This window comes from Micropterus salmoides, unplaced genomic scaffold (assembly GCF_014851395.1).
Source record: "Micropterus salmoides isolate LMB-PRFRI ecotype aquatic unplaced genomic scaffold, ASM1485139v1 Ms_hic_scaffold_11, whole genome shotgun sequence".
In the NCBI taxonomy this organism is placed as follows: Eukaryota; Metazoa; Chordata; class Actinopteri; order Centrarchiformes; family Centrarchidae; genus Micropterus; species Micropterus salmoides.
This window is the reverse complement of record NW_024040152.1, coordinates 32,765,296-32,787,228: the sequence shown is the minus strand read 5'-3', so window position 1 is coordinate 32,787,228 and position 21,933 is coordinate 32,765,296. Positions and strand designations below refer to the sequence as shown.

General features: G+C 41.7%; 1 protein-coding gene across 9 annotated transcripts in view; it reads right to left on the bottom strand.

The window, feature by feature from the left end:
* Positions 1-439: 439 nt before the first annotated feature.
* The window catches only part of adgrb1a (adhesion G protein-coupled receptor B1a), a 139,504-nt gene continuing 118,010 nt past the window's right edge, over positions 440-21,933 (bottom strand). For 3 of the 9 annotated variants that reach the window (XM_038712305.1, XM_038712306.1, XM_038712311.1), the window contains 8 exons: positions 16,269-16,367; positions 12,251-12,422; positions 8,680-8,775; positions 8,513-8,552; positions 6,209-6,864; positions 4,392-4,427; positions 4,006-4,164; positions 440-2,258 (listed from right to left, as the gene is read on the bottom strand). In XM_038712305.1, coding sequence (XP_038568233.1) covers positions 2,064-2,258; positions 4,006-4,164; positions 4,392-4,427; positions 6,209-6,864; positions 8,513-8,552; positions 8,680-8,775; positions 12,251-12,422; positions 16,269-16,367 — 1,453 coding nt within the window. In that variant the 3' untranslated portion in view covers positions 440-2,063. Of the gene's footprint in view, positions 2,259-4,005; positions 4,165-4,391; positions 4,428-6,208; positions 6,865-8,512; positions 8,553-8,679; positions 8,776-12,250; positions 12,423-16,268; positions 16,368-21,644; positions 21,726-21,933 lie in introns of all 9 variants that reach the window. The other 6 variants (XM_038712310.1, XM_038712313.1, XM_038712307.1 and 3 more) reach the window with 5 other exon arrangements.

Here is a 21,933-nt window from a genome sequence, read left to right as displayed (position 1 = left end):
ATAACACTATCCTCCTAAAAGAGAAGTTGCATTCATAAGCAAAAATAAGCATCTTTGATCAATTCAATACACTCTTTGTATAAAATGTTCTTTTGCTGCAACAGGCATGTATCATCTGGTATGACCAGTAGATTGGCTAATGTTAGCTAACGTTGGCAAACTTTAGGTACATACTGCTGTCTAACTGAAATTACTGGGTCAGTTTGCTGACTTTATGACTCTTCTCTTCTTTTGGAAATGTTGAACAACATTTCAGTGGTTTAATCACAGAAGTAAAGCAAGCAACTGATTCACACTATCTTGCTATTTTGCTACTTTTTGCCACAGGTGTTCAGCAAAAGTGACATACGTGTGACTCGCTTTAACAGATACACCTCTCTTAACATCAGGCTGCATGTACACATGTGTAATTTAATGTGAGAAAACAAAAGCACTGGTGTTGTTTTATTATATGCTTATATATTTTTATTAGAAATAAGACACATTCATTTTGTGCTCTGAAAACTGTACATTAACAAAGAGGCGACCCCAGTAAATTAAAAAGGGGAGTGAGGGGAGGTGGGAGGTGTGTGTAGCAGGGTTGGGGTGCAGATAAGGGGGTCAGAGGTCAGGGTTTTGACAAATACAGATCTGAGGGAGTGACTGGCGGTGATATCAAAACACACACTGTTACACTGCGATACAGAACACTCGTATAGTCCAGTACCCTGAAAGGACAGGGGGAGGGAATGGGAGGATCAGTATCAGAATAATCATGTTCATATTATTAATAATGATAACAACTATCCCCAAGCACAGTAAGAAAGATATTTATAGGCTAAAATCCATTCTGTAGAACTCTGTTGAAATAATTACAATGCTGTACATCAGGACTCCAAATGAGCCTTGTGCTTTCTCTGTGTGCAACCACCATCCCTCTGATGAACTCTGCCTCATATCATCACCTATAATGATCGTACCATATATATTTATATATCTAGTCATTTACTCATCTTCCATTTTTCAACACACACACCTAATTGCCTTCTTCTTAGCATCTGTGGAACACCTTATCTTGCATTTACTGTACCAAGCCAGCTTGTACAACTGACCCAAACAGTGTGTTTGTTGAACGTGGCTCCTTCTGGGCGCACTGACGCTGGCGTCCATGTGGTTCCTCTGTGGGCACCGTTGAGGTTGAGGGCCAATTAAGCCCGCCGGCCCCGCCCTCTGGCGTCTCTGAGGTGTCTGTCGATGAGAAGGCAACATGCCATTTTGGCTCAGAGTGATGTCTTCTGTTTCTTCAAGCACCCCCCCCACCCTCCACCCCATTTCACTGCAGGGCCATCCTTGCCCCACCCGGATCATGGGGATAAAGTGATGGAGCCAAAAGGATTTGGGTAAGGTGTAGGGGAGAAGGAATAGCTTTGGGGAGGTGGGGAGGGGGGCACATGGGTGTATGTGTGGCAGTCTGCCTCTTCAAACCTTTGTTCTTTTTGACATTGATGTTGGAGAAAAAATAAGTCCAGAGGCATCTCCAGCCGTGGACAACATCAGCGTTCATCCGGAGAAAGAGAGAGCAGAACAGTGATGCAAGGATACTCTCAACAGCGAAAAAAAAAGAGACATAATCATGATTATTACATTGTATTCATTTAATACAGGGGTAAACATCGCATGATCACCTTTGCTATGCGGTTTATTACATGACTATATGACGCACATATAGTAGCTAAATCTGCTACTTTGGCAATGTGTCTCCCATGTGAGCCAGTGTGGTATCCGAGACCATATACAAGAAGATGACCAGTATTTTGCAGACAAAAACACCGTCCAAACATCAAATGAAACAACATAGAAAGAGACACCATGTTCCCCTTCTCTCTTTAATTGGTTTAGTTGATTTTCTGATTTTGTGATGCTTCTCTTCCTCCTCGCCCTCCCTCCCCCTCACGTTCTCGCAGCAGGCCTCATCCAGCCTTTGAGTAGAAGTACAGAGTGGGGCAGTGTGTGTGGTGTGTCTCCTGGTTTGTCTGAGAGCATTGGCAAAAAAGGAAGTTGTTGGTGTGAGGCCGGAATCTGGGTCACACCTCTGTCTGCAGGTCCATGATCTCCTGGCCCACCAGAGGAATGGTGGCGCTGGTTTTCTCCCACTCCACCGTCTGCAGCTCCAAAGGAGAGGCTGCCACCGTCTCCAGGTCCTTCCTCACCCAGGATGGGGGGGAGTGGGACTTCCTGATGCACTCCCATGCCCTCTTACTCGGGGTCTGCTGCTTATCCTGATGGGACGAGGACAGAAGGAAAATGCTTGTTTTCTGAGATACACTTTTGGTGGACCTACTTTACCTCACACTGCCTTTAATCTGTTTGCCATAGTGAATTGCTACATTTCTTAGAAGACATCGTTTGACATTTAAAACACATACATTTATTTGGTTTCTTACCAATAGTTAAATGAGAAGATCACTGCCTCTCCTATGCCTGTGCATTAAATATGGAGCTGGAGCTATGGCAATTAGCTTAGCATAATGTGTGCAAAGGGGGGACACAGCACAAACAGAAATGTGGCAAGAATGCGAATACATGTTTTCTGAAATGTCAGACAATTACTTTAAAAACTCTTTTGACAAAACCCTATAAAATGGATGTAAACTTTGTGATTAAGTGGGTATATGTGCAAAAAGCTACGTAGATATACTAAGTGACCGGGATGCAAGTATGATTGTGGCTGAGGCACATCCTCAAAACACATCTCGTACCCACAGTGGAGAAGTTGATCTCTCTGCCTCTTCCACAATTATGTGATTGGGTTGTAAAACTATCAGTGTCTAATAGCTACATCCTTGATCTGTGAAGTTGGATTAGCCCTACGCTAGAGAAGACCTGACTCCAAAGCTGTAAAACAAATGGAGATCAGGGGCTTGTGCAGCAGAATGAAATGGAAGTCATTTGCTGCCATGGAATGACTGCAGCTACAAAGCCAACATGGATTCCCTTTTGTACCTGCTAATGGCAACTTTGATGAGAGACTAGTTCCCAGCCAATCCAGTCCCAACAAAGTTTTCCATTGTTTAGTGAGGACAACAAAAAACATTATGAGTCACTATTTAGCTAGCCAATACAGATGGTGCTTGGCTGGGCATAAACCTCTTCATTAACCAAAATATAGATTCTTCGCTTGGCTGACTTAATCTCTTTAGTGATGGTAACAGAAGTTGTCGGGTATTGTAATATGTACAGCTGTTCACCATTCCAAATGTAAGTTGAAATACTTTAAACTAATGACCATAACATAATCCAGTAGTATAGTTACATTATCCTGGAGACTGCAGAGCAATGAGGATACCCGTTAAAAGAAAGCTTTTGAATGGAAATTTACAGTGGTTTTCCCACTTTACAGTTTTATTGCTGTACTACTGTGCCCTAACCTGACCAGTGGCCCAAAGCTATATTTTTGCTTTATTTTATCCATTACCGGTCGTTATCTTGCCAAGCTAATGCAAAGCATTGGCTCTGTCTCTCTTGTCTCTTTTGCTCTTCCCACTGGGTATCGCATATCTACTTGAAACACACACAGATTTGATACAGTCAAAGACATTTTTTCATAAATTACCTCTGAATAATAACCAAACCTAAACAATACCTCGCTTCAGGTAGCAGACTCGCTTCAGGCTAAAGTCTAGGCTGCCAGCCATATTACAAAACCCTTTCTGTGGAGCCGTCTTTTGTTGAAAAGAAATGCCTTCTAAGAAGTTGTATAATTTGAGAGAAACAAAAATATTTGTCACATTTCGAGTGACAATGTTTGTATGCCCACCCACGATTGTGCCCCTCGATGCAAATTTCGTCTGGGACAGACATCGTAAATAGATAAAAATGCGATCTTTAAAATGGCTGCTCGTATAATTAAACAGGCAACTCCACTCAGGTGTGGTGATTTGTGCTAATTGTAAGAGAAAAGGGGTACAACATTAGATATAGGGGGGGGGAGAGGGGGGCAGAACAGAATAAAGTTAAACTCTTTACACTCATGTTGGTCTTGTCACTGCTGGCAGAGGACACACTCCATCTTTTGGCAGCTTTGGCGTCAACAGGTGGAGATTCTCTATCCTTGTCTGCACTGTGAATCTTCCTGTTCAGGTCCTGAAACATGTCCTGGTGGCGTTTCCGGGTGTGCATAATCTTCTACACAGGAACATTGCACGTTACGTATAAGGTAAACAGCACAGGCCATCAATCCTACTTCACCCCCTTCACATTTAATGTCTCAAATCTCAACACTACAGACTCACCCAAACTTTGAATAAATCTGATAAATGTATGCAAACATCTAGAGGTCTGAAAAGCTAACTATGAGACATATCAGCTTTTTGTCTAAAAAGCTCTGTAGGAATCAAAGAGACTAAAATTACCTCAAAGTCAAGCTCTGCATAGCGTGATTTTCGTCTCTGGGGGGGAGATGAGACAGAGAGATTAAAGATGTGTCTTGATATTGTGTGCCTTGTGAGCAGACAAACGCTCAACTGTTTCATTGTTTATCTCCACATCAGACCGTCAAGAAAGGGTGTTTCTGGGACCCAGAGGAGAGCAGTGAGTCATGAGGGAGGAAACAAGGTTTGCTGCTGGTCATTCTGACCCTGTTGGCACAAGTTTGCAGTTAACAGATTGTGACCGAATGACCTTTAAGTCCTCCATCCCGGAGTGGGGAAGGAAAACCTGACCTTCAGGCTGCTGCTGTGGCAGCTGCCGCCTCGCACGGCATTATGGAAGTGTGTTTTGCCCTGAAGTGAAAAGACACCAGCAGGCAGCTGTCCAGGCCGCTGTGTGCTGATCACTGTGTCGTCTCATCCTGCCACTGCTGTCTGCGCTAGGAGCTGAGTGAAAACTAACCTTTTTTGAGATGCTGTCCTTACATGGGGCCAGAATATATTGAGATTCTTCCTCTCATGCAGTGTTTGTTAAAAATAAATAAAGGAGCTTGTTGCCTTATTTTTAGCATCGGGGGGTGACCTAGACATGCAAAGTAGCACAGTGCTGCCCTACAGAGACCGGATTGATGATCCTTCTATTCATTTTTATGAATGAATATTAGTGGCTCCCTAGTTAATCATCTCTCTTAATCATTTCTTCATCTAACAAGAGTGTGCCAATGCTGTGTTGATCAAACATAGCCTGTGGCACATGAAATGCCAAATTGAGGATTATCGAAGGAAAAAAAAAAGATTATACAGTAACACTTGTAACTATATGAATGGCTGCAGCACATGAAAAAAAATAAGATGATCAACAAAACAGTAAATGTTATGATATGTGGCATCATTCACACTGACATGTGGATAAGAATGAAAACACAGCAGCAAAGACAAATTTAGAGTTAATCTCTAAATTATAAAAGTTATAAGAGTTATAAAATACAAAATATCACTGTTAATTCTCAAACAAAAGCCAGTTTTCAAATAATAGCCATGGCATGGACTACTAATATCTAATTAAGGTAATACACAGGGGTGGGAGGGACTATAACAGCTGTCATGGTAAATTCAGTTATGTGTCCCTTTCCACAGTAGTAATTCAATCAGTGCAGCAACAGTCATGTCAGTCATGTCATACGTACTCACCACTCTGCTGCTCCAGTTTCCCTTCACTGAAATAGTGTCTTTTATTCACGGATATATTCCAGTCACTTCTACTTTGACGTTTTTCATACACATACATTGTCATTGTCATCATCAGTGATGACAGTCACAGAGCAGAGAGCTTCAGAGCTGCCCTGGCTCGCTGGCCCCCTCCATTTCTGTCACCCTCATCCGTTTCCATCACAGTTAGTTTGGTCCTTTGAGGTCATTTTGAGAGTCGGTTTGTAAAGTTTACAGTCCGCTGTGCTGTTACCCTGCATTGCTTTGTGTGCAATGACACGGCCAAAAAACAATAGTAGCAAGCATCGACTTGACTGACAATATATGAGTCGACTAAGAGTTTTTCTGACTGATAACTGAGATCATGACTAGTAAGAATGACTGTGTTACACACATCTGAAGGGTGGGAGGGTGCTATGTCAAGCCCTGTTTGTCTCTAATAGAAGCCAGTCTCAAATAAAGGCCAGGTTATTATGGTAAGTAGTAGGAGTATTAAACAGGACTTTACATGCATGTCTACTTTTAAGTATTAAGAATGAGGCTGATGATGAATTGCCATGACAAGAATATGCTGATCACTTTAGTTGTCTTACCTCCAGTGAGCTCATGGACAGTGTGGAGACGGTCTCACTCTTGGACATCACACCGGAGTTTCCAGAATCTCCCCCATCACACATGCTGTTGGCCACTTGGGAGTCTCTGGGCATATTCTGCAGGTTGTGTGCAGGTGAGTCTCTGTCAGAGCATGACACACTGATCTGGTCAGCAGGAAGGCTCTTCAGCCCAAAGCCAGGCACTGGCTCTCCGCTGACAGGGTTAGCCAGGTGGATGAGCCTGGTCTGAGGCAGCTGCTCGATGCTGATGTTATACTTGGCCGTCTGCTCCTCTTTTCCCTTGGCTGGCTTCAGGGTGCCTGTGTTGTTGGTCGGTAGAATGACGTACCCCGGGCCTTTGCCAGCGCCCTCAGAGCTGCTGCCCTCGCCGTTCCCCCTTGGCAGCTCCCCGTCCAGCTGCTTGAAGAGCTCGCCGTCGCAGATGTAGATGGATTTTGCGCCCGGCAGCTCGGTGCTGATTCCCTTAGCGGCGCCCTTCTCCCTGCGCAGCGTCAGGGTGTGGCTGGTGTAGTCGGCCACGTTCTGGAGGTGAACCTTGGCCATGCTGGCCGGCATAGTGTTAAAGTTAGAACCCTTCTGAAGTGTCCCAGAGGAGGCCTTCTCCTCCCCCTGGAGAGATGAGCGCTTCGTAGTGCCTGGAGGAGAAAGACAGAGAACCGGTCTGAGATGAAGAGTTAGACCATGGCTGGATTTACCTGCTTGGGAGCAGAAATGAGCTGTGGGCCTCTACTGACCTCCACCCCTCCTCTAACTGCACAATATTTATCCATATAACATGTAATGTGTTGTCATCAAGTAAACATATTAAACACAAACATATTGAGTAATATGCATCATGTAAAACTAGATTTTGATCTTGTGCTTCTCAACAACAAAGGTTCTTAAGATATTGAAGGATGCAGCAATTGTCTTAGCAGAAACTGTTTTTTAGTGTCAAATTCTCAAACAGTAAACTTAAAGCTTTGGGGGACCCTGGGATACGGGGCCTCCAGCAGCTGCCAGCTTCCCTCAATACTCAAGCCTTGGGTTGGACAGATACTGGAGCATCCATCTACTAAAACTCAAATATGGTTGAATCTGTACTATCCGAGTAAGCTCTGCTGAACTCCGTGCCCAAGAGGGTTAAGGCAGTGCTGGAAAATAATGGTGGCCACACAAAATATTGACACTTTGGGCCCAATTTGGTTGCCAGTGGTTTAGACATTAATGGTTGTGTGATGTGTTATTTTAAGGGGACAGCAAATTTACACTGTTATACAAGCTGCACACTCACTACTTTACATTATAGCAAAGAGTCATTTCTTCAGTGTTGTCACATGAAAAGATATATTCAAATAGTTACAAAAATGTGAGGGGTGTACTCACTTTTGTGAGATACTGAAATGATATGAAGCACCATGCATAATTGCAAATGAACAGAAGTTAAAACTTAGTGCGACGCACTAAATGGCTAAAAAAAATGGTATCTGCATTATATCAGAAAATAAGTAACAGGACATCATCTTTCAAACACCCATATCGGTCAAACCCCGCTGAGTGCTCTGATAAAGCAGACAAAATGTGTTAAACTATCTCAACTGAGAGTACATGGCTGACATCGGGCTTGCTTTGACCATAACAACTGTTGGCTTATGGCAGTATGCATATCCCATACCATGTCCAGGCTAGTAAACAAAGTCAGACAACGATATCTGCAACACTAAATATCTGACAATCCCTCTCTGTGCTCCCGCCTCCTACTTGACATATACAAAGAAAAAAACAGTCATCTCTCTCTGTTCTTTTCTGTCTTTTCCTGATCGGGCCGGTCTGTGTCTCAATAGCTTTTCTGCTCCAGATGCTTTTCTTGATATCCTGTCTCAAGAGATAAACAGATTTTCACTCCCAGCGGATATCAGAGCAGAGCCAGTATCTGATGCGGCACTGTCGGGAGGGACTTAATTATACAGCAGTGGTGTAGGAGATGCTCAGTCCTATTTATCTGCATATAACTGCTCAGCACACGTTCATCCCACTCCCATCAGCCTGGGCTAAACTTTGTTATACAGCCGTAATGTGTTGTATCTCTTGTCAAAACAGCTCCTTGGTGAACGGAGGCTGCTGTGATGTTGATTGTACGACACAAGTGTAGAGCTGAGGAGTAACATCTCCCACATCTGTTCCGACAATGCTGAGGAATCTGAAGAAGTCACAATACAGAGAGGAGGTACAAAGAGACTAGCGTTTGAACAGCAGTCCCACAAGTCAAATCAAACACACAAAATCGCACAACCCGGAGCTTACCTGATCTGCAAGCCATATCCACGTCTTTCTCAAAGTCAGTCTGAGGACAGAAAAGAAAAAATATTGATTCTATAAGTATTGTATAAGTGTGCACACCCTGCTAACATCTCGTCATACATTCTGAAAGGTGAAAATAACAACAACCATATGCACTTGCACATGCATACCATGAGCTGAGCATGGCCATTCTGAAACGAGCCTCCCGAATCTCCATTAGCGTCCTCCTGGCGGTCCACCACACGGCACTTCACTGCCTCCTGAACCTGTAGGAAAACAAATACATCACAGATCATGATCTTAAGTGCTGGTAAGATAAATAAACACATCAGTTCACAAATACTGAGTGAGAGGCCTTTAATAATAAAGGCTAAAAGTATACAGCCCTTGGATTTTGCTAGTCTCAGAGACTTACAAGTAATTGGGCTAAAAAGTCTGGACTACAAGTTTGTTCTAATGGTTTGGTCTGCTGGACCATCATGACCATGTTGCAAATTTGAGCTGATGGTGATGCTCGACAAAAGTCTGGGGGTCACCAAAATCATTCAGCATCATTCTTAAATTTCACTCAGTTCTACTTTACTGTTCTTTCATTTAAGGTTAGATGTTTCTCATTAACCCCTTGACGCCTGAATGTATTTACAATTTGCATTTTTGCTTTCATGCTGATTATAGATTCAGTGCAGATTATTAATTTGTCTATAGCACAAACAATATATATATATATAAATTTAGGTATGATGCAAATTAGCGACAACAGGGATAAACGAGAAACGAATGCTCTCAAAAGGTTCCTAGGTACGTATCCAATATGCACAAACAGACATTGGGGGAATGCATACGCTATCTCGGCTGCAGTCTGAATGGAAGCGTTGTGATGTGAATTTGCAACAATCGGCGTTAAGGGGTTAAAACCCTACCAGGAAATGGGAAGATAGCGCGCCTGAGCTGCACGAAGGCTTTTTAGAAACATCTACAGAAAGTGTTGAGTTCCGGTACTGTAGTTTAAAGCTGGAGATGGGAAGATTGAAGAAACCAGAAAGAGACTGCTAGATTTTAAAAAGTACCCAACAGAAAAAATCCCACCCTCTCCCTTCAAACTTCCCTCCAAAGCCGCTCTCTCAAAACACGTTCATGAGTGCACGGGCAGAGTGAGCGTAGGTAGGCAGGTAGGCCAGCCACTACAGGCCAACGGTCTTGGGGGTCATGAAACTCAAAAGGCTTAATTTCACTGGGAGCATGAATATGCCGATAGAATGTCACAACCATCTACAAATTTGATCATTTTGTGTGCATATTTAAACCTGAAGGCGTTAGAGGTGAGGAAGGAGGGGGCTGTATTTTCTGCCCCCCCCCCCCAGTCTAGAACCACCAATGGGCAAAATTTACCTGGTAGCCTAGGCCTATTTGTTTCAATACAATATTCAAGTCCCCCAGTCTTTGACTTTTGTTAAGAGGTAAGATTTATGCATAAGCACATGTGGGTAAAATTTGATCTTTATAGAGAACACAGTCATTTTTGCGTTATTAATTTCTCACTTTAGATCAACTTTCTGGGTTGCTATTGCAACACCTTTAGTCTGCTATTAAACAGACATGCAGACTTGCTCGGCGCAGTGAGGAGAGGCTTATGGTGGGGAGGGTAGGAGAGTGTTGTGTCTTGGATTCATTCTGCATTTGACGGCTCATCATCTGAAAGTGATCCACTTTTCCAGAGTAGGCTGAATATGCACAGACGCTGTATTCATTTTCATTTGCCAACAGCAAGCCTAGGCTGAATAGAGTGAAAACTTCTAGGGAGGCATGATCATCAAAACGAATGCTGCAGCGGATCGACTTTTTTATCGTTTCAAACCGCCCGTAGCCGTAAAGTATGGCTTGCAATTATTGTGAGATATAAAACATATGCCAATAGACCTAACATGAAGTGTGGTATTTAAACACGCGTAGTCTATGAAATCGACTTTGTGTCGTCTTTCCCTGTGAAAGGTGTGTTTTGTGGTCTCTTGAAGAGAGCGTGTGTCTCCCTCGTGTTTTTTTCATCTGTGAAGAATAGTTTTACTGCGCCATGTGGGCTATTGTTTAGCAAAAATACATTTTTCCATTGGGTAAAAATCTACTTCGAATTTTGGAATTGATTCTCTCCAAGAAATACTTTTGTTCGGACTTTTAAACTTTTGTATGTGTATTGATCTGCATCTCTGATGGAGTCTGAAAAAAAAAGCAGAACAGTAGCCTGAGGACAGTTTCTTCAAGTCAGTCGTTTTTCTAAATTATGCTGCATTAAAATTCAGCTGTGTTTAGAATATTGGGTAAGGTAGGTAATTGTTCGCATCTATAGTGAAAACATCGACATTTTGCCACCACAGGATGAAAACAAATACAGAAATTGGCATAGCAGGCTGATAAATACATAGCAAAGATTATTGGCCCTATCATGCATCCGGCGCATGACGCAGTGCAATTGTCTAGTTTCCAGCCGGCGCAGTTGTCATTTTCACGCCAATCGCCCAAGTTGTTTAAATAGCAAATACACTTGCGCCCATCCGTGCGCCCATGGGAGTGTTGGTCTTAAAATGAGGTGAGGTCAGGCACATTGCTATCTTGAGGCAGCAGAAAGCGATTGCGCCGTTGACCAAAGAAACAAACCAAAAAAAAGGGTCTAAAGTCAATGGCACAGTATTTTTGGTTTTGTTATTTTAGGGGCGCATTACTGTGACACCACGTGTATTTACGCACGAGGCACAGCAGCGTAACTTCATTGATTATTAAAATCTCCTGACACGCTGGCAGGATCCAATGTTAATTGATGTTCTGTGTTCTTCTACACATTTAAGAAGCTAAAAGTTGAATTCAGTTTCCTCTGGAGAGTTTCCTCTATCCTGTCATGTCAAGTTTGTAACTACAGTTTTTCCTGTTTTGCTGCTCAAATACCCACAACCGGTCCATCATAGTTTATATTAACGCAGCACAGTGAGGATCATAGAGGAGACAGCGTCTGTCTGGACTGGAGTTCTCTTCACTGATAAACTACAGAGCAGCAGAGTAACACAGGCTTCATGATCAGAGATGGTTTTTATATTACATCCACGCTTCTCTCCATATCCCCTCTCTGCTGTGAGTCTGCAATTCAATGAGTCAATTGGTGTTTTTCATAAAGCACCATTCATACGATACTATAATAGCAATGCGCCAAAGTAAAAGCGCACCTGGCTTTAAAAGCAAATGGGAAACGATACTGATTGGTGGGTTGCATGTTCTGCCCTACACACCCATGACTACTTCACAGACTAAATACGACCCTTTTGAACCATGCGCCTGACGCACAGACCATTTTTCTGCCATTAAACTAGCAAAATTGGAGTTGGACATGCCCCAAACGCAAACGTATTGATATATATAAAGATTTGCCCCCTTGCCATTTTTAACTGCCCCCTCAGTCACTTCATCCTGGCGTTGGGCCTGGGTGAGCCTCATGCTGATATTCCAAAACAGAACGGGTGCATTGTCTGGGGAGCCTGAATGTGCTCAGTAATACAGTATATGGGAAATCAGCCTATTAGATGTTGATATGAACTATTGGCCAAATTTTTCAGATACAGGAAAGGAGGAAAAAAACACTAAGAAGCACTGCCTGAGGAGATTATGGTGCTCATTATGGGTCGTGGACCATCATTGATCAAGGGGGAATTACATATACAATATAAGTACATATATAAAGTCAGTGTTCCTGTGAGGTACCTCTCTGCGCAGGATGCAGTGCACCATGACAATGACAAAGCCTTCCAGTGAATCAAAGACAGCAAAGAGGATCTGGAAAAGTGCAGAGCGACGGTCGGTGATGGCAAGGACGGCTGACATCCATGTAAGAGCCAGGAGGGGCAAAACCACGCAGGAGCTCCACAGTGACGCCCTGCAGGACGGGAGGGAAACCGCAGTCAAAGACAGCACTAGTAAACATGACACAGAAGGCAAGACTACAGAGCTTTCTGACAATTATGTTGTCAGACATTTCATATTTGTCATTATCTAAGATTATTAGATGTTTTGACATCTAAGGCAGGCTTCCATACAAAACAATTTCAAGAGATAAACACATTAAATTCCAACAGACTTTGTTTCCTTTAGAACTTTATTGTACTGCTTAATGCAATCTGCAACCAATCTCCTACTTGCTTTTGTAAACTGCACACGTTGTTAGCATAGTGTTAGGAGCCTTCAACTCTAACATGCATAAATACATAACATCACAACAAATAATTCTGTTACTCTCACAAACAAGAACATACATCCATTATCAGCAGATATATATGTTTATAAATCACATATATTACATGCATGTATGTTTAAGATGGCTCAGTCAAACCATAGAGGACCTAGTGCCACAAGAAAGAGAGGGAGGAGCGAGGTTGAGCAGTTGGGGGGGGGGATGAGTGGAATGAAGCTGAAACAGAATGCAAAGACAAACAGAAGAGGCAGAGCAGAGAAGGACAGAGAGACGGAGACAAGGTCTGTAGAAGTGTCATTCCTGCTGTCCATATTTTTGCTCCCACTTTTCTGAATCCTTGTTGCTGTTTTTTTCCAATATGCACATCAGGGATAAACAGAAACAATAACTATTCTCAAATACTGTCTTTATATGATCTTTCACTCAAATTATCTTACTAAACCAAATGTAAAGATGCCTAAATTAGTTCCATAGGTGGAAAAAGTACTTAAGACCTTTACTCAAGTAAAATTATATGGTAGAATTAACATTGGATAATAATGCAATACATAAATTGGAATAGAATTATAAGCAAAAGTACTGCAATTGATTGTTTGCTATAATGTGATAAATTTAACGTAATATATATTCCACAGCCCGGATTCTACCAGGAGTCTAAGTCTATGTTCTACAAGAGTCATGTCATACTAATCAATCTGCTCTGAGTTGCTCTTTTGAACACAAATACTTCCTGTTGCTGCTACTATTTAATTTTAAGGGTGGGACCGTGGCCCTGGAGCTACTAGAATGCTTTTTAATGTTTAAAATCTGTGCAGGGAGTGTTGAGTTTCATTGCAGCATCTTAACACTGAACAAAAAAAACAAACAAAAAACCCCAAACAGACACAATTTAACTAATTAATTAGTGAGTGAGAAGAGCATTTCTATTAAAGTGCTGTACATCTCATAACACGTTGTGTTATTTTACCTTTGAAAACAATTTCATTTATGTAGCTGGTCTAACAGTGCAAATTAATGCTGGTGTTGTACTCTTTAAACGTGACAGACGTGCTGAAAGGACACATGGCTCTTCTGCTGCGTCCATGTCACATTCAAGTGTCAGAAAAGACATCGTTCTGACTTATATCAACATCGAAATAGTAATCATGACTAATGTACGAGACACATGAGCACCACATTTCCTGCAAGGCATTGCTAATCAAGCCATGATTACACAATCATTACAAATCATCCACTAATCGGAATTTAATTCTACAGTTTAATAGAATGATTTACTGTTTACCAAGATAACATTGCTGCTGATAAGACAGATCAAAAGATTTGTTCATAAAAAAGCCTTTAAGGCCAACCACTCAGGCTCTCATGGTTTTAAAAGAATTTTCATTATTATAAAATATTGTTTGTCTGGTCTTATTCAAAAGCTATCAGTGCATCACATTTTCAGCTTATCATCTAATTTGCATTTTAGAAGGTATTCTGCAAAGTAAAATATGAAACGCATAAATGTAATCACTAAAAAACAAAAATATGTCCCTCTAAAATGTAGCTGAGAACGAAGTCCAAGTTACTTTCCACCTCTGGTATTAAATAGGGCTAGACCAGTGCAGGAAATGGGTTTGCTGATCCTTGACCTCACCATGTGAATCCTGTTTCAGAGGCTTTTCCACCCTGCCCACAGTAACACTCTAGACATACATAGTTTGGCTATGAAATTGGTCTGAGATGGAAAATTTGCATAACATATCCGTACTGCCTTCAAACGGGCTGAATTCTACCAAAAGGATAATTCAGGTTATTTTCAGTCTGGACCTTGTTTATCATATTCATAATTCCACCAAAATGATTTGACTGTAGACCTACAAACTTCTCTATTTGCAGAGAGTGCTCTTCTCTAATACAATCCACAGGGGACAGGAAACATAAAGTTAAAACCAGAAAGTGATTACAACACATCTGTTCACCCAGTAACGCCCACATGGTATTAGTTATGTTATTAAGGCTAGAGTGAACTAATTATGTTCATGTTTTTACAAACTGCAGACTCTGTCAACCTCTTAGCAGTAATTAGCTGTATTGTTCTGCTGACTCCACTATCTTCCAATGGCACCAGTGAAACAAGTCAGCACAAGCATAAACAAGAGTGATGACATGTAGCGGGTCATCCATTGATGTTGGCCAGTCCAGACAGAAAAAAGTCAATACTAATTAAATCTTGTATTTAAAATAGAGGCTGACGTGACTGTGAAAGTTGTGGACCATGATGGGACCAGAATTAACAGCGTTATTAGATTATTTTAATTGTATAGGGACCTACCCATATTATTTAGAAAGAGACTTTGTAGTTAGCATAGGAAATAAATATATAGGTGTGAAACAGGATTGGGAGTAAAAGTGACGGGACATATCTTGTCATATTGCCCAACCTTAGTATGAAATATCTCCTGCAGTGCTATGTGGGTGATAAATTTATAATATATTTTACTCCTAGTCGTCACACCCATTAGCCAGATAAATAAATTTGTGTACACCCCTAAGTTGGCACTTTTGTTGCCAGTGGTTTAGACATTAATGGATGATTAATGTGATGTGTTATTTTGAGGAGACAGCAAATTTACACTGTTATACAAGCTGCACACTCACTACTTTACATTGTAGTATCATTTCTTCAGTGTTGTCACATGAAAAGATATAATCAAATCGTAACAAAAAATTGAGGGGTGTACTCACTTTTGTGAGATACTGTATGTGATACTACTATATATATATATATATATCATATATCAACATTAAAACAATGTAAATGTACCCAAGTTAGCTAAAAAGTGCTAATTTTCAACGGTAGTCCCCCCTTCACTATATGTGAAGTATGTCAGCAATGTCACATTAAAGACTATGGAGTGAAATGACTGGTATAACTTGTCCAGCCACAGCTATTTAAAAACACAGATACGCTATTTAGAGGTTGTTTTTGTGGACTGTAGCAGGGAGCAACACTCCCTGAAAAAAGAGGCAGATAACTCCACAATGAACTTCTATAAATATGATCAGATTAGATCAGCACTATAGCCAAAAGTAGAAAATAAAGACTCAGATTGATAATAATAGAAATGATCCATCCAGGCACTCATAGATCCCAGCGGGACACACACAAACTGAGACAGTAAAAGTGTATTGCTGCTCCTCCCTGCACTGCTATGTCCACGGCCTCCTCAACATTTGTTCTAATCAGCTTTGTGACTCTGATGATCTTTTAAGGGACAAACACAAACACACACTCTCATTCAATCATCACTCACACATGCAGAATTATTCACATGTACAGTCAACACACAGTTTGTTTTCATGAGCGGCACATTCAGCTTCAGGAGCCTTTCATATTGGGTGAAATCCTCCCTGCCAGGGCATCACAGAGAAGAAAAAATGACAGAGGGATAAAAGAAAAGCAAACCAATGTGAGGGAGAAGAAGGGTGGCATACAGTAGAGGAGAGAACAGAGGCAAGAGTTAAGGAAAAATAATTAGCGGGACTAACATGGCGTTACTGGTAGCTGTGGTGGAAACGTCAGCCGAAGAGATAACTCCGCACTTGGCACATTTGAGCGTCATATTGTACAGTGGCACTGTCATCTGACTGCAAAGTCAAATTAACACGCTGTAACATACACAAACAGATACAAATGCACCTACACACAGACTCAGACTGATGCACGTGCGCACGCGAGCACGCACAAACAGTCACGCAAACAGTGAGTCACAGTGTTCTCGCACAATCTCTCTCTCAGGGCTACAGTCCAGCTCGGAGGTTTGTGTTTGTGTTTTGGGGTTTACCTGTGTACGACTCTGGGTACAGGGGAGGTGGGTCCAAGACAGACATCGGTGGATATTTCATGTTACACGTGTCTGATTCTCGTCACAAGTGACTGCTCTGATGACCTGAAAGAAACAAGGCTCTTCTCTGTGCTCTCAGTATTTCACCCATTCAACTGTTTATCTGCATGTAATACCAAAAGGCTTCATCTAAGTGGCTTATTTCATGCTTTTCATATGGCTGTTGTGGATCTCTGCTGCTCTGATTATGATGATGTGCTGGATGTGCCTCACCCTATGTCATCCCAGTCTGTTCTATCTGCTTATTACGAGCAAAGCCAAGATCGAATGCAAAGGTTCACACACAGACACATGTCAAACCTCCACTCTCATGAACAAGTCAAAATTGGCGTCGGCATTGGCTTCCATCAGTCATTACAGTCAGCGTTCACAATTTATCCCTATCATGTATCTGTAACAAGGTACAGCAGCACATGTACTTTCTTCGTAGACTCAGATCTTTTGGGGCCATTAGCCAGATTATCTTTCTGTTTTTTAAATCAGTGATTCAGAGTGTCATGCTGTACTGCTGTACAGCCTGGCTCAGCAGCCTAACTGTGAAACTTAAATTTGGCCAACCTGTGGCGCACTCTTTTCAAGCAACTCAACACAAGAGCATGCTCAGACTTGCTAACAGTATCTTATCTGACTCCTCACTTGTTTCAAATGGAGAATCCCAACTTCTGTCCTCCAATAGGCGATACAGAGTCCCTTTATTTAAACGCAACAGGCGGAAGAGTTTGTTTATATATATAATTAGAGTGCTCCTAACTGAGATGTGAATCCAACAGATATAATGTATGTCATGGTTGTTTGATGTGTTTTGTACGTCTACATCGTCAACCGCTAATCCTGCGTACAGGGTCGCTGGGGGCTGGAGCCAATCCCAGCTGACATCGGGCGAAAGGCGGGGTACACCCTGGACAGGTCGCCAGTCCATCGCAGATATGTGTAACTGGATGTTGTAAAATGACAATAAAGTCGTATCGTACCGTAACATTAAGCTCAGTGTTTTCTGTTATCAAAAAATGCCTCTCATGATTTGTAGCTGACTTAGGTTTTACATTTCATTGCAGGAGACACGTGCGTTTCTACACAGGACCATAAAATATAATTTAATAAAAACTTTGGAATGTGTCGGGAAACATACCTCTGAAACTACAGTAATAGCTCCCCCCACTTCCAAACTCTATTCAGTAAGTGATTTCACTTGAATCACCAGAGAGCCTTTGTCACTGTGTGTCTTTCTCATTTCTTTACTTTACTACTTTACTCTATGTCTATCTCTCAGTCTCATTTAAAGACAGTGTATATATATTGAACTGACACCTGATGTTTACTATTGATTTTTTAGATCGTTAAGCATTTCCTGTGTCCAAACTCTATTTTGGCTACAGTACTAGAAATAGCTCAGTGTGATGCCACTTTGTCTGCCCCTGCCAGTTATTCACAAAAATGAGACAAAATGGGTTTTGCTTTTAATTCAGTTTTGATCTCAATGGAAGCGAAAAAGGGTACTCATTTTCCAACAGTATACAACATATAAGAAAGCAACTCCTAATTTCCAGGTATGATCACCAAGAAATGAATCACTTCATTTTCCTTTCATCCCCCCAAACTCCCCAAACTATAAGAATTCCGTTAATAACTCTGTATATATCTCCACTGCCGTTGCTACACAAATACTGACTACAATGCTGGAGATATTGACAAGTTATAACAAACTAATCTGTCACCATATGGCCTCCTGCTAAACAACAATTAAAGCTGAAGAGCTGAGGGAATCGATTTTTTGTAGCCCCTGGACGCCTGGATTAAAAATCACATAATAGAAGAAATTCAATTTCAAGTAAAAGGGCAATACAGCCACTAAATGTACGCTGTAGGCAGTGATATTAAAAAGCAATCAAGACTTTTTGAAATACAACACCATTTCCCTGGACTTAAGAATCGGGGTGACGTGCATTAAGCTAAATAAATGAATATACAATCTATCTGGTACAATCTAGTCCTTGAGTCCACCATAAACCTTTCGTAAACTTTACAAGACGCTCCAAAGCTTTGCATCAAGTGGTACACTAGAAATGTGTTAATGCTCCAAAAACTCTTTTCATCTTCTTAATGTTAGATTAACCTACCATTACAACCTGTAAATACAAAGGCTTGATAATTGAAGCAATTTATGCATTATTTCAGGAGGAAAGAAACTCCAGCGCTGTTTGAAATGCCTCTCCTGTCCGTTTTCATTTTCTCAGTGAATTAGCCTCTAATTTTGGGGGAAAGGAGACTCAGCAGTGAGGCCAGTCCCTGAGGTGTGAGCAGACCTGCCTGGTGCAGATGCTACTGCACTCTTAATTAGATACTGCAGAAATTAATTAGCTTCATTAAACATGTTCTGCATTTGAACCTCGAGAAACACATGCAGCAGAGGCGAGTGGGTTGAGGATGGTCACCAAAACAAATCAAAACATAACATGTTCTTCTTTCCTTTATCGCTCCACCACAGAGAGAACTGCAAGCAGCCTAAACAGCACACAGCCAGCACAAACAATAAAGTGTTCAGATAACTTAACCAACAAGCCCGAGCAGCCTCAACATATTACATCTGCAATTTGTATTTGCATTCTCAAATTGAGAAGAGACTGCCTACTGTGTGCAGCATGTGGAGGAAATGGTTAGATCCACTGTGAGTGGTGGATCTCACAAAAATGAAATGATCTGATGTACAGAGCTGATGAAAGTAGAAATGAATTGAGAAGATAATTATTTTATTTATAAAGTTATTTTGTTTTCAACTGTTACTTTTATCTTTAAAATTTGCACCGGCGTGGGGAACTCAACAGGTTTAACCATCAGACTCTGTTTACAGGTCAAAAAGTTTAAAGCCTCTTGTGGTTCCTGACGGAGCTGAAGTCTGATAAATAATAAGACTACGTCCCCACTGCAGATCTGATTTTTTTTTGATTGACTGTTCACATTATTTTTTAAATGTGGCCAATATCAGACTCCAGTGTGAACTGGTCACGGCTTGGCGCAAAAGAATATGGTGCCATTGGACTGACTAGACCCTATAGTAGTGGGCCTCTGTCATATCCACTTGCAGGTCTGGTCCATCGCCTTACTGCAGGTGTGTCCTATTAAAGCAGAATCACAAAGGCTTTTGAATAGCCCTTAGTTTGCCTTAGGGGGCCCAAGTAGTAGATATTTCCCCAGTTGTGCCAATTCATGTCGGGGCATCACCATCAGGATAAGCTGAGGAGATCTGATATCTCAAGGGAGGTCGGAGTAAAACAGCTGCTCTGTTATATTAAAAAGAGCCAGTTCAAATGGTTTGGCACCTAATCAGCATGCCTCTTCAAGCCTCCCTCTGGAGGTGTTCCAGACAAGTCCAACTGGGAAGAGACCCCAGGGGTAGACTCCGAAGGCACTGGAGGATTTAGATATCCTATGTATCCTGTAAATGCCTTGGGATCCTCCTGGAACAGGACGTGGTTGACGAGAAGGACACTGGGCTACCTGCTAAGTGGCAGAAAATGGTAACATGGATGGATATACACCTGGAAATATTTCAGTGACACCCGTCCATTTTCTCATTTGCACTACTTTTGTAACGTGTCATTCTGTTTCAAAAGCAACATGGCAGCTGTGAGGAATGAGAGGGACGTGAGTGAACACACCTTCCAACACTTTTGCTTTAGTAGAGACTAAGCTGGCTGTGAGCACAGCCACAGTTGTGATGTTTCGCACGATCCCTGGGGACCAGCTGCATCCATTCATAGAGACTAGGAATCAGACCCAGTTAAGAGTTCAAGGTTCCAAGAATCTTGAACGGAACCGGTTCAAGTACCAGAGCTAATTTCACCAGTCAAATAACGGTTGAGAACAATCAGTTTTGAGCAATTGGGTTGGTGATGGCACAATGGATAAGACTATGCCTTTGATGTAGACCCATCCACTGAGCAAGACACTTAACCCCTAGTTGCTCCACAGGCGTGCGATGCGTATGTATAGCAATTGTAAGTTGCTTTGGATAAAAGCGTCTGCTAAATTAATAAATGTAAATTTCTAAATACAATGAGCCATGGGGATAAAACTCTGAGGTGACATTCAGACTGAAGGAAAGCTAATAAAAGTCTAGCAGCCCAGGTCTTACTGTCAAGACTGGGAAGGAAATTATTGTGAGCTAGTCAACTCTTATTGATGAAAAGGTTTCAGGAAAAACTCAGGATGTCTTCGGCAGCATTATTTATCAGTAGTACCAAGTGAAACACAGTGTAGCGCCAACCAAATCTGAAGGCTGCACCCTGGCAAGGAAAATTTATCCTTCCTAGACACACTGAGATAGTCCAAATAAGGTTAACCTTCACCCAAACATCTGTGAAGATTCTACTGGATACTGGTTCAATGCTAAGTTAACCTAAGTCATGTTGTGTTTCATTGTTAAGAGAGCCAGTCATTAGTGTGTCTGAAACATAATAATGGGCTGCATAGAAAATGGACCACAGAATTTGGCCTTATCAAGGCAGCAGCATCAGTCACAGTTTGACTTGTCACAGGCTGCTACCTTTAGCTCAGCAAAGGACCCTGATGTGACACCCTGTGTGATATTACCCTTAAAGAAGGAAATTTCCTTGACAAAGACAATCTACGTTTCTACGTGTTACTCTGTATCAGAACACACACTCTATAGATATGACAATACTAACGTTGCACACACGCATGCCCACACCATTCAACTCATTAGAAAATATTAATATTACTGCGCTGCAGCTAGCTTGAGTTATTGTTGAAACTGTCACAGTTTCTCTAAAAGCATTTCAAAAATTGTCAGAACCTGGGGTAGTAATGTGTTATGCTCTATTCAGCTAACAGGAGGTAGCATAAATTGCAAGGTCACTAGTGAAATAGTGAGGTACATAGGCAGGAAGTAATAGTAAGCCAATCAGAGGTGCTTGCTAGAGGATTCAGCAGGTTTGGTGATGGGCAGGGCTGGTAGCCATACATACTAAAAAGAGGGTAGGACGGGCAGGTATTTTTTTACCCAATCAGTGATGACATGGAAGGGGGCTTCTGAGACTCATGTGTTCCTGATTGGAGAGCCCTGAGTGAGAGAGAGGGGATTCTGTGCAAACGCAAACATGGCATTTCAGACAGCATAAACAAAGTACAGTAGAACAGATAGATCATTGAAGAAAGCAAACATTTTCAGAGAGAGAAAGAAAATAACATTTGAATGCACCAACAATGCCAATGGAGACATAACAGCCTGCAGGGTAAAGGGGAGCAGGGTGCATGTGTGCTCTGTGGTTTGGCCAATGGCTTTTTGAAAA